Source organism: Sus scrofa, chromosome 5 (genome assembly GCF_000003025.6).
Source record: "Sus scrofa isolate TJ Tabasco breed Duroc chromosome 5, Sscrofa11.1, whole genome shotgun sequence".
Lineage (NCBI taxonomy): Eukaryota > Metazoa > Chordata > Mammalia > Artiodactyla > Suidae > Sus > Sus scrofa.
Genome location: NC_010447.5, coordinates 64,167,417 through 64,181,163, shown reverse-complemented (window position 1 = coordinate 64,181,163; position 13,747 = coordinate 64,167,417). Strand labels below are relative to the sequence as shown.

The following is a 13,747-nucleotide window of genomic DNA, read 5'->3' as shown; positions in this document are numbered from 1 at the left end:
CAGTCTGTCCTAAATTTAACTTTCCCTCCCCAAACTTGCTTGTCCTATCCCTCTCGGTAGCTTACCACTTGGACTCAGTTGCCCAAACCAGAAACCTGGAAACCATGCTAGATTTTCCTCCCATTCATCTTTTTCTGCCCTCCTATAAATCACCAAGCTGAGCGGATTTTTTTCTTCTTAGTATTTCAATAATTCTCTCCCCTCCTCTCACTGTCCTGCTGCAGCTTATTATCCCTTGTTTGGCGTCCATCAGTTGTAAAATCATTCTTCCACGTACTGCACACCAACATAATGCTTTTTTATCACTTCGAATTTTTATTTTATATGTATGGAAAGTGGAGGTTTCTATAGATGCAGATTTTTACCATACATCACTCTCATGCATACATGCAAAGGAAAATAGAAAAGTAGCCTAGTGTTCATAAAACTTTTTCAGACACCGACTCTTACGATTTTTTTTTTCTTTTTACTCAGTCTTAGATGTGCATGATTTCCACACAATATAGTCCTCTGTGCATGCCATCAAGGGCTTTGGGTGATGCAGCATTTCTTAAAGAAATGTTCCTTTTCTGTCTGGAATTTTTCTTTCAAGACATCCATTTGGCAAATTTTGATTCTTATGAGCCAGTATGACAAATACAGTATGACCATTCTGGCTAATATAGTCAGACATCCCAATTTAGATGTTAAAGTGAAAAAAGAAAAGTGCCTCTTAAAATTAATGAAATATCATATCATTTTGTTTCATCTTGCCCTCATTCATATCCATCCTCTAAGAAACCACTAGGATGATTTATCAAAATGTCACAACCTGGAGCTCCCGTCGTGGCGCAGTGGTTAACGAATCCGACTAGGAACCATGAGGTTGCGGGTTCGGTCCCTGCCCTTGCTCAGTGGGTTAATGATCTGGCGTTGCTGTGAGCTGTGGTGTAGGTTGCAGACGTGGTTCAGATCCCTAGTTGCTGTGGCTGTGATGTAGGCCAGCGGCTTCAGCTCCGATTGGACCCCTAGCCTGGGAACCTCCATGTGCCGCAGGTGTGGACCTAAAAAGACAGAAAAGACCAAAAAGATAATAATAACACACTGTCTTAATTACTGTAGCTATACAGTAAGACTTAAGTATTTCTCACACACTGTTGTTCTTTTTCAAAATTAGTTAGCTATTTTAGATCCTTTGCCTAAAAGATTATTTTTAAAATGCATTTATGGGAGTTCCTGTTGTGGCTCAGCAGGTTAAGAACCCAACATAGTGTCTATGAGGATGTGGGTTTGATCCCTGGCCTCACTCAGTGGGTTAAGGATCCACCATTGCTGCAAGCTGCAGCATATGTCACAGATTTGGCTCAGATACAGCATTGCTGTGACTGTGGTATAGGTTGGCAGCTGCAGCTCCAATTTGACCCCTAGCCTGGGAACTTCCATATGCTGCAGGTGTGGCCATAAAAAGAATAAATAAATTAATAAATTAATAAGCATTTATGTAAGCTGGCAAGAAAGTAAGACTATTTAAGGACCACAAACTAAGTGAAAGCTGGTACCTAAAGAGGTAAACTGAGATAAAGCCTATTTTGCTTTGAGAGCATTTCGTTAAAAGTTGAATTTAGGCATGGTCATCTCATGTGGTGCCACTGTGGCATAGGAGACAGAATCCAGGGCCTGCATAGGGTTGGAAATCTAGCAGAAGTCCCCTATCCTAAAGCCAAAACTCCAGAGGGCAATATCCTCATTTAAAAGTGAGTTTAAAGTATGCTAACACCTGTCACTGCTGTGGCTTGGGTAGCTGCTGTGGTGCAAGGTTTGATCCCTGGCCCAGGAACTTCTGCATGGCACAAACACCCCAACTGCCCCTAGAGGAGTGCATAGAAAATCACTCATCCGGAAGTTAGGTGCCTCCTGGAGATCTTTCTGTTTTTCCTTTAAATATATGTAGACAATTTATAATCACAAGCTGTGGCTTTTCTGCCTGAATTCCTTCTTGGTCCTAAAAACAAAATAGCAAGAATTTAAAGTGGTTCTGGGTTGACAGTGCCACCAAGCACCAGCCTAAGCAATGCAAACCCTGTCTGGATGAGCTCATCTTCAATCTAGGCCTTGGGGAATTTCCACAGATACAGTTCCAAGAAAAATAACTTGTGGTCAAAGATTGCAAACAAATAAGGAACAAAGAACCAGGAGCAAGAGCCAACAGAGATGGAAATAGGAAATAAGAAAATAAGAAAATCAAGGAGTTCCCATCGTGGCTAAGTGGTTAACGAATCCGACTAGGAACCATGGGGTTGTGGGTTTGATTCCTGGCCTTGCTCAGTGGGTTGATGATCCAGCTTTGCTGTGAGCTGTGGTGTAGGTTGCAGATGCAACTCAGATCCCACGTTGCTGTGGCTCTGGCGTAGGCCGGTGGCTAGGCTACAGCTCTGATTCGACCCCTAGCCTGGGAACCTCCATATGCCGTGGGAGCGGCCCAAGAAATGGCAAAAAGACAAAAAAAAAAAAGAAAAAAGAAAAAAAAATCAAGCCAAATAATTCAATGTCTGATTAATAGCAATCCTAGGAGTTTCCGTCGTGGCTCAGCGGAAACAAATTTGGCTAGTATCCATGAGGACACAGGTTTGATCCCTGGCCTCACTGAGTAGGTTAAGAATCCTGCCTCACCCTGAGCTGTGGTGTAGGTTGCATACGCAGCTCTGATCCCAGCCTATGCTGTAGGCCAGTGGCTGCAGCTCTGGTTTGACCCCTAGCTTGGGAACCTCCTTATGCCTCAGGTGTGGCCCTTAAAAGAAAAAAAAAAAAAAAAAAAAAAAAAAAAGAGTAGGAGTTCTAAAAAGAGAAAACAGCATATGAGAAAGATTACAAAAGAAATGCAAGAAAAAATTTCTGAATTGAACAAGTCCTTCTGGATTAAATAGTACACTATGTACCCAGAACAACAAAAGAAAAAAGAATCACATCAAGATACATGTTTGCGGAGTTCCCGTCGTGGCTCAGTGGTTAACAAATCCGACTAGGAACCATGAGGTTGCGGGTTCGGTCCCTGCCCTTGCTCAGTGGGTTAACGATCCGGCGTTGCCGTGAGCTGTGGTGTAGGTTGCAGACGCGGCTCGGATCCCGCGTTGCTGTGGCTCTGGCGTAGGCCGGTGGCTACAGCTCCGATTGGACCCCTAGCCTGGGAACCTCCATATGCCGCGGGAGCGGCCCAAGAAATAGCAACAACAACAACAACAACAAAAAGACAAAAAAAAAAAGGAAAGGAGTTCTCTTGCAGATGAGGGATCTGGCATTGTCGCTGCAGTGGTTCAGGTCACTGCTGTGGTATGAGTACCATCCCTGGCCCATGGAACTTCTGTGTGCCAAGAATTAAAAATTTTTCAAAAAGAGAGAGGGGGGAAAAAAAGGAAGAGGAATGAGAATAGCAACTCAATCCAGTATTACTGATAGAACATGATGTAGCAGTGCCTTTAAAATTCTTAAGAAAAGTAATCATGACCCTAGAATCCTATATCAGCCAAATTGTCAGTATAAGATCAGTAAATATCAGTATCAAGAAAGTGAAAGGAGGAGATCCCACTGAGGCTCATCCGGTTAAGAATCTGACTAGTGGGAGTTCCCATTTTGGCACAGTGGAAATTAATCCAACTAGTATCCATGAGGATGCAGGTTCGATACCTGGCCTTGATCATTGGTCAGGTGTCCTGCATTGCCATGAGCTATGGTGTAGGTCTCAGATGTGGCTCTGATCCCTTCTTGCTGTGGCTGTGGTGTAGGCCGGCAGCTGTAGCTCCAATTAAACCCCTAGCCTAGGAACTTCCATATGTCATGGGTTCAACCCTAAAAAACCACAAAAAAAAAAAAAAAAAAAAAAAGAGAATCCAACTAGTATCCATGAGGATATGGATTCTATCCTTGGCCTCCCTCAGTGGGTGACCCCTAGCCTGGGAACTTCTATAAGCCAAGGGTGTGGCCCCAAAAAGACAAAAAAAAAAAAAAAAAAGTGCAAGGACAACACATAGAGTAGGAGAAAATACTGGCAAATCAAATATTTGTACCTGATACAGTACTTGTAGCTAGACTGTATAGATACAAAAAACACTTCCAACTCAATACTGTTTTTTAAACAGTATATTAAAAAAAAAAACAGTTTGAAAGTAGGCAAAGGATCTAAATGACATTTCTGAAAAGAAGATACACAAATGGCCAATAAGCACAAGAAAAGATACCCCACATCATCAACCATCAAGGAAATACAACCCAAAGCCACCATGAGTTACTACTTTATAACCACTAGGATGGTTATAATCCAAAAGATAGTTACTACCAAGTGTTGATGAGGATGTGGAGAAATTAAACCATCATGGAAATACAAAATAACGCAGCCAATTTGGAAAAGAGTCGGTGATTCTTTAAACAATTAAATGTAGAGTTACCATGTGACCCACCAATTCCACTCCTTGGTATACACCCAAGAGAATTGCAAACATTCACACAAAAGTTTACACACAGATGTTCATAGCAGCATTATTCAGAATATTCAAAAAGTAGAAACAACCCAAATCTCCATCAGCTGATAAATGGAAAAGTAGAGTGTGGTATAGCCATGCAGTAGAACAGTATTTAGTAATAAAAAGAAATAAGGTGCTAATACTTGCTACAACATGGAGAAATTTTGAACCTGTGCTGAGATGAAGACGCCAATCACAAAGGATAAAATATTGTATGATTCCACTTAGATGAAATATCCAAAGTAGGCAAGAACCTGTAGGGACAGAAAGTGGATGAGTGATTGCCTAGAACTTGGAGGGAGGGGAGATTATGGGTGACAGCTAAGGGGCATGGGGTTTCATTTTGTGGTAATGATAAAAATGTTCTAAAATTGATTGTGGTGTTGGATGCACAACTCTGCCAATATACTAAAAGCCACTGAATTGGGTAAATTATATCTCAGAAAGATATAAAGAGGTATATATATATGGAAACATATATATATATATATATATATATATATACACATACACACACACACACACACATATATATATTTATAAATAAAACATAATGTATCCCATAGTATACCACTTGGCTCAGTAGTACACTGATTTAAGCCAAAATGCTGATATAACTATAACAAAGAGTGAGGGATGGGGCTATAAAAAAGAAGGGCAAGTGGCTCAGCAGGTTAAGGATCCAGCATTATCACTACTCAGGTCACTGTTGTGACATGGGTTCCATCCCTGGCCTGGGAACTTCAGCATGCCTTGGGCACTGCCAAAAAAAGAAAGAAAAGAAGGAAGGAGGGAGGGAAGGAGGGAAGGAGAAAGAAAGAAAGGAGTAAGGGAGGAAGGAAGGGAGGGAAGGAGAGAGAGGAAGAAGAAAGAAAAGAAAGAAGGAAGGAAAGAAGGAAGTTGGAAAGAGGGCAGGCATTGGGTGGTCTAAATCCAGTTTCCTGACAAGGCAACTAATAAGGGCCACTGGTTCCCTCTTTCAAAATCAAAAGTGGAGAATCTGCGGAAGCTATAGGGAATCAAGCACTAACAGCAACAAAAGCATAAGAACGCCTTGGAGATACTGAATGCTGTTGTGTATTGAATTGTAGGCTCAGCAACCCTCGGCTTCTCAGCACACGACCTTATTTGGAAACAGTTTCGGATGTCATAATCTCAGATGAGGTCGTATGCAGGTAGGGTCATGTCCTTATAAAACGGGGAAATTTTGGAGTTCCTGTCGTGGCTCAGCAGAAACGAATCTGACTAGCATCCGTGAAGACACAGGTTCGAGCCCTGGCCTCCCTCAAGGGGTTAAGGATCCAGCATTGCTGTTGCTGTGAGCTATGGTGGAGGTCACAGATGCAGCTCGGATCCTGGACTGCTGGGGGCTGTAGCTCTGATTCGACCTCTAGCCAGGGAATTTCCATATGCCCTAAAAAGACAAAAATAAAATAAAAATAAAACAGGGATTTTTGGAAAGACCCCCACACAGGGAGCATGGCTTGTTAACATTAAGGCAGAGGTATGTCCATAAGCCAAGGACCACCAAAGAACGAGGCATGGGACAGAGAGATTCTCCCTCCCAGCCTTGGTGATGCCTACATCTCAGACTTCAAGTCGTTGGACCCGTGAGGTGGTACATTTGTGTTGCTTAAGCCACCCAATTTATGGTACTTTGTTATGGCAGCCCAAGAAAACGAATCCAGGTGTACCTGTGATGGCTCAGTGGTAACGAATCCAGGTGTACCTGTGATGGCTCAGAGAAGTATCCATGAGGACGCAGGTTTGATCCCTGGCCCAGCTCAGTGGGTTAAGGATCCAATGTCTCTATGGCTGCAGGGTAGAGCGCAGATGTGGCTTGTATCTGGCATTGCTGTGGCTACTGTAGAGTAGGTCAGAGGCTGTAGCTCCAATTTGACCTTCCTAGCCTGGGAACTTCCTTGGGTGTGGCCCTGATAAGCAAAAACAAAACAAAGCAAACCTATTACAGCTATCCTAAACTGGCACATGTGCTAGATTCCCAAAACAAACCACAAACATTAGACATACATAATACATGTACATGAGATGAGAATACCAAAAGGGAGTTGAGAGTGTGCTAAAGTATTTTGACTTGTTATGAATACTGATAAGTTTAAGAAACCAGCAGGAGTAAATAAATAAGAGGATTTCTTAGAGCATGAATCACCCTGAAGACAAAAATATAACATTGTTTTTCTGGGGGACTTCAGGTATAGAAAGAGTTAATCCTGCTCTTCAATTCATGATGCTTGATTTTCACTTGTGCACAGGAAAATTTCTTTCTTTCTTTCTTTTTTTTTTTTTTTTTTTTTTTTTTTTGGTCTTTTAGGGTCACACCTCAGAATATGGAGGTTCCCAGGCTAGGGCTCAAATCAGAGCTGTAGCTACCGGCCTAAACCACAGCCACAGCAAACATGGGAGCCAAGCCACATCTATGACCTACACAACTCACTACTACACCGAATCTTTAACCCACTGAGCAAGGCCAGGAATCAAATCCAAATCCTCATGGATGCTAGTCAAGTTTGTTTCTGATGAGCCACAACAGGAACTCCTCGTTTCTTTTCTTTTTGCTTTTTAAGGCTGCACCCACGGCATATGGAGGTTCCCAGGCTAGGGATCGAATTGGAGCTGCAGCCACCGGCCCATGCCAGAGCCACAGCAACGAGGCATCTGAGCCGCGTCTGCAACCTACACCACAGCTCACGGCAACGCCGGATCCTTAATCCACTGAGCAAGGGCAGGGACCGAACCCGCAACCTCATGGTTCCTAGTCGGATTCGTTAACCACTGTGCCACGATGGGAACTCCCCTCGTTTCATTTTTAAATTCCCTTTTTCCTTATTCCCCTTCCTAGCCATAGATAACATTATAAAATGGTTGATATTTATAATTTTGTATTTCTGCAAAATGTATATTGTTTCCTGTGCATGTATTTTTAATTTACATAAATGATATCATGTTTTAAATCTCACCATTTTTCCAAACAGCATGAAGTTTTAAAGATTCCTATTTTAGACAATGAAAATCATCTAATTTGTAAATGATCAGTTTGATCTCTTTCCTTCCAATCTTCATATCTATTTAATTTCTTCCTTCCCTGTCTCCTTTCCCGTTTTTTTTTTTTTTTTTTTTTTTTAAATAACATTGACTAGGACCTTCAGTACCAAGTTAAATTGCAGCAGTAATAAGGGGTATCCTTGTCTTGTTGCTGATCTTAAATGGAATATATGTCCACTAAATATTTGGGTTTTTTTTATTTGTTTGTTTTTTGCTTTTTACAGCTGCACCCACAGTATATGTAAGTTCCCAGGCTAGGGGTCTAATCGGAGCTGCAGCTGCCAGCCTACGCCACAACCACTGCAACACGGGATCTGAGCCACACCTGCCACCTACACCACAGCTCATGGCAACACCAGATCCCTGACCCACTGAGCAAGGCCAGGGATTGAACCCGCACCCTCATGCATACTAGTCACATTAGTTTCCACTGTGCCACAACAGAAACTCCTTAAATATTTGCTGTTAATCTCTAGTATATAACCTTTACCAAGTTAAGGAAATTTCCTTCCGTTACTAGGGTTTTTTGTTTGGTTAGTTTTGGAAGTTCCTGGGCCAGGGATAAAACCCACACCACAGCAGTGACCTGAGCCACAATGCCAGATTTCTTAACCCACTGAGCCACCAGGGAACTCCTCCCATCCCATTTTTTCAAAGTGGGATAAAATTCACATACCATATGAATCCACTCACTTAGTATACAATTAAATGCCTTTTAGTATATTCAAGGTTGTACAATCATCACCACTAATCCCAGAACATTTTCACTATCTGCAAGAAAAACTCTGTACCTGCTGGTAGTCATCTCTGATTCCTCACTCCTTACCCCATTCCCTGGCAACCATTAATCTACCTTCTGTCTCTGTGTTTGCCTATTCAGAATATTTCATATAAATGGAATCATATACTATGTAGCCTTTATGACTGACTTCTTTCATCTGCATAGTGTTTTCAAGTTTTATCCATGTTATAGCATGTGTCAGTAGCTCATGCTCTTCATGGCTGAATACTATTCCATTGTATGACTAGACCATACTTTGTTTATCCAATATCAGTTGATGGAGATTTGGGTTGTTTCTTCTTTTTGGCTATTCTGAATGATGCTGCTCTGAACATCTGTGTATAAGTTTTTGTGTGAACATGTTTGCAGTTCTCTTTGGTGCATACCTAGGAGTGGAATTGCTGGATCATGTGGTAACTCTATATTTAACTTTGGATGGAATTGCCAGAGATTTCCAAAGTGGCTGAACCATTTTATGAAAGGCTAAGTCTTTTTTTTTTTTTTATTCTTAGCACCAACTGAATAAATGGCCATTGAGAGAGTTCCCATTGTGGCTCAGAGGAAAGGAATCCAACTAGCATCCATGAGGATGCAAGTTCAATCCCTGGCCTTGCTCAGTGGGTTAAGGATCTGGTGTTGCCATGAGCTGTGAGGTGGGTTGAAGATGCAGCTAGGATCTGGCATGGCTATGACTGTGGCATAGGCCAGCATCTGCAGCTCCGACGCCTAGCCTGGGAACTTCTATATGCTGCAGGTAGGGCCCTAAAAAAATGAAATAAATAAATAAATAGCTATTGAATGAATGACACCTACAGATATTTACTAAGGGCTTATTAAGAGCTACTGTACAAAATAAACGTTTCCACAGAAAAGAAAATCATGGACTTAGAGAATAGACTTGTGACTGCCCTGGGGGAGAGGGAGTGGGAGGGATGGGGAGCTTGGGGTTAACAGATGCAAACTATTGCTTTTGGAATGGATTTACAATGAGATCCTACTGTGTAGCATTGAGAAATATATCTAGATACTTACATCGCAACAAACAATGGGAGGAAAAAGTATGTAAACATGTATGTGTAACTTGGTCCCCATGCTGTACAGCAGAAAAAAAATTTTTTTAAATAAATAAATAAAGAGCTATTGTACAAAGAGACCAGATGCTAGACCACTGCAGTGAACAAACATGTGCAAGACAGGCTCTGCCCTTAATGGGGATGAGGCCTAGCTAATAGGGAAGATGGACACAGAGACATATAAAATCAAGCAAGATGGAAAGACAAAAAAAAAAAAAAAAGGAAAAAGAAAAGAATGTGATTTCAGAGGCTCAGATGACTCAAAGTAAAGGGACCTTTAAAGTATTCCCTTGCCTTATTTCACTTTCCAAAACTGTGGTATTCAACCCTGATTTTGAATTCCCTTGGAGAGCTTTTAAAAATATGAATGCCTGGGACCCCAGCTCAGGTTGATTTCACTGATCTGGGTTTTTTTTTTTTTTTTTTTTTTCTTTTTCAGACATAGTCACAGCATATAGAAGTTCCCGGGCCAGGGATCAAATCCCAGCTGCAACAGAGTCAACACCAGTGGGAACTCCTGAGAGGGGTTCTAATTTTTTTTTTTAAGCTTGTTACCAAACCACTTGCCCAAAAACACAGTGAAGCTAATCTACTGACACCAGGTTGTAATGAAAGAGAGAAGTATGGCTCAAATCTGGCGTGGCTGTGGCTGTGGTGTAGGCCAGCAGCTACAGCTCTGATTAGACCCCTAGCCTGGGAACCTCCATATGCCACGGGAGTGGCCCTAGAAAAAACAAAAACAAAAAAAAATAATTACTTAAAATTAAAGTCATACTTTGAAGCAAAAGCCTGGAAACAATTATGGAACATAATATGAGGACGCTAAACCATATCTAAGATACATTAAGTAAAATTACAAGGTATGGCGTTGCTGTGAACTGCAGTGTAGGTTGCAGACAAGGCTTGTATCTGGCGTTGCTATGGCTGTGGTGTAGGCCGGCAGCTGTAGCTCCGATTTGACCCCTGGCCTGGGAACTTCCATATGCCACAGGTGAGGCCCTAAAAAAAAAAAAAAAAGCAAGGTATAGAACGGTGTGCATGGAATCCTACTTTTTTATAAAGATAGATGGATAGACTGATAAGTACAAGCTTGTATGTGTACAGTATGTATCCAGAAAGAATCTCCTAAAGGAGTTCCTGTCGTGGCTCAGTGGAAATGACTGACTAGTATCCATGAGGACACAGGTTCAATCCCGGGCCTTGCTCAGTGGGTTAAGGAGCCTGCATTGCTGTGAGCTGTGGTTTAGGTCGCAGATTTGGCTTGAATCTCAAGTTGCTACGGCTGTGGCGTAGGCCAGCAGCTAGAGCACCGATTGCTCCTAGCCTGGGAAACTCCACATGCTTCGGAGGCGACTCTAAAGAGACAAAAACAAACAAACAACTCTTAAGAGTGGTATTCTCAGAAAGAGCACACAAAATAAGCTGTGAGAAAATTTTGTCTTTTTTTTTTTTTTGTCTTTTTCTAGGGCTGCACCAGCAGCATATGGAAGTTTCTAGACTAGGGGTCTAATCAGAGCTACAGCTGCCGGCCTATGCTAGAGCCACAGCAACACCAGATCCAAGCTGAGTCTGCGACATACACCACAGCTTACCGCAATGCTGGACCCTTTTAACCCACTGAGCGAGGCCAGGGATCAAACCTGAAAACTTTTGGTTCCTAGTCAGAGTAGTTAACCACTGAGCCACAGTGGGAACTCCGAGAAAATTTTTCATCAGATTACTCTTCTGCAATTTTGAAATTCTGCACTATCTGCCTGTATAGATGAATACATTTTTTAATATTAAAAACACCCAGGTACACGTACAAGACTCAGCTCAGCCCTACAGATCACAAATCTTTGGGGAGAAGGATCAGACTTTTTAAACTGTTTACCCAGAGATTCTGATGTTCAGTCAGGCTAAGGAACCACTCATGCAAACCTTAATGCCTCATATTGAAGTATGAGGTTATAACTTTATACCTATAACTAGAAAAACACGGGGGGAGGCTATATTACACTTTGTTCTCACCTCGGAAAAGGTATCCAACTAATATTTTTTGACCAGAAATAGTATAGAAGTATAATTCCATTTTTCTATCACATTTCATTCCAGTGTGGAAAGGTTTTTTAAAATATATTTAACATGATGGCATTATGGCATTTAAAATGAAAACTTTTTTTTTTTTGTCTTTTTAGGGCCGCACCCATGGTATATGGAGGTTCCCAGGCTAGGGGTCTAATTGGAGCTACAGCTGCTGGCCTACACTAGAGCTACAGCAACGCCAGACCCAAGCCGTGTCTGCGACCTCACAGCAACGCTGGATCCTTAATCCACTGAGCAAGGCCAGGGGTCAAACCTGCAACCTCACAGTTCCTGGTCGAATTCATTTCCACTGCGCCATGACAGGAACTCCTAAAATTACAACTTTTAACACTCTGAAAGGCCAAATGTCAAAAGGGGTCAACAATTTTTTACTTTATTTAGTTTTATTTGTTTGTTTATTTAGACCACTTCCAAGGCATGTGGAAGTTCCCTGGCCAGGGATTGAACCGAAGCCACAGCAGTGACCCAAGACATGGCGGTGACAACACTAAATTTTTAACCACTAGGCCCCTAGGGAACTCCATCATTTTTTACGTTTTAAACACCATAGGTATGGCTAGACCACAAAAGACAAGTGGTAAAGTCCAAACCTAAGACAAGACTTAGGAATGAATCACACTTTCTAGTCTCCTGAATGAGTAAAAGCAGCATCTAAAGGAAAATAACGCATATGGATAACACATTCCAAAGAAGTCCCATTTTATTACTGCGGGCATACAAATCTCTTTCCTCATAAGGAAAAGTACTTCCTCCTTCTCCTGGGTGGTAGATATGCCTCCTCCACAGTTCCTAGCTTTCTCTTCTACCGGTACTTTCCATGTCGGTTAAAGTGTTTGTAGAGATAGCTGATGCGTTTGTTAAGATTGTGCAGGTCATCAATGAACATCCGATTTCCAACCATTCTCTTCTTTCGGATACAACGCTGTAATTCATTCCCCTTCCAGCCTCGAAGCCATATGGGGCCCTTGATCAGTTCTTTGGGGTGTTTTTCAAAGTTTCCTATGTAATGTGAGATAACATGTTAGTTCCAAGAGGAGAAAGAACCTAGTCTCCACTAGCTAAGCCTTCAACAGAGTTGCATCTACCTGAGCAGCACCTATAGACAAGACACATTAGGAGTTCCCGTTGTGGCTCAGTGGTTAACGAATCCGACTAGGAACCAAGAGGTTGCGCCTTAGATCCCTGGCCTTGCTCAGTGGGTTAAGGATCCGGCGTTGCTGTGAGCTGTGGTGTAGGTTGCAGACACGGCTTGGATCCTGCGTTGCTGTAGCCCTGGCGTAGGCCGGCGGCTACAGCTCTGGCTACAGCTCCGATTAGACCCCTAGCCTGGGAACCTCCATATGCCGCAGGAGCGGCCCAAAAAATCGCAGGGAAAAAAAAAAAAAAGACACATTATGCTACAGGATCAAGACCACAGACTCTGTAGCCTCGCTGCTTGGGGTCAAATTCTGGCACTGCCATTGACTAGCTTTGGGAAAACTAGGTTATCTCTGTGCCTCAGTTTCCTCACCTTTAAAGTGAAAAGATTATAAAGATTAAATGTGTTAATGCATGCAGGACACACATAACAGTGCCCAACACAACGTAAATAGCCACATAAATGTTTGTTCTTACTATTGAACATGGTATCATTTCTACACAGGTGAAAAATTATAGTCGTTACGACATAACTTCTGTTCTGGAATTCTGCACCAAGGAGTCAAGTCTTACCCAGGATCCCGATATTGTCATACACCCCGAACATGGCCCTCTTCTCGTTCCAACGATCAACCACTTTGCGAGGCGGGAGAGTGACCCTTACATGGAACAATCTAGGAATACCTAAGGAAGGGGAAGAAAAGGAATGAATCTGAGCCGCTTACTGAGAAACAGTTCTCGAGGCGTCTTACTGCATGAAGCACTTACCCAGAGAGAAGCTTCTACAGGTCAAGGGCAACCGGCCCCACAGGCCCCTGCCTGTCACCCAAGAAAGGCTCCCTGCCATTGCCCTCGTCTCTCTGCTACAACAGCCCTCTGCAGGAGCACAGGAGGGAGGGCCAGATGTGGCCTTCGAGGAGATAAGAACCGTCCCCACTGGGTTCACATTGGTATTACATGGACGCAGCCATCTTGGGCTTTACCCAGGTAGCTCAGGGCGCCAGACTTGCCGGGCCCCGCTTGGCCCCGCCTTCCCCAGCGGCGAGCCCCGCCCTCCAGGTTCCGGGGCAGAGGGGCCTTGTAGCCCTGCCCCGCAGAGGCGTTTCCGGTCTGCC

The 13,747-nt window shown here is 42.8% G+C and overlaps 1 protein-coding gene across 1 annotated transcript; it reads right to left on the bottom strand.

Annotated features, from left to right (window-relative positions):
* MRPL51 (mitochondrial ribosomal protein L51) lies at positions 12,178-13,746 on the bottom strand. Its single transcript, XM_021092433.1, has 3 exons — positions 13,401-13,746; positions 13,206-13,316; positions 12,178-12,494 (listed from the first exon to the last, which is right to left on the bottom strand). Exons 1-3 carry the CDS (start codon positions 13,477-13,479, stop codon positions 12,298-12,300), a joined length of 387 nt encoding a protein of 128 aa, XP_020948092.1. The 5' UTR covers positions 13,480-13,746; the 3' UTR covers positions 12,178-12,297.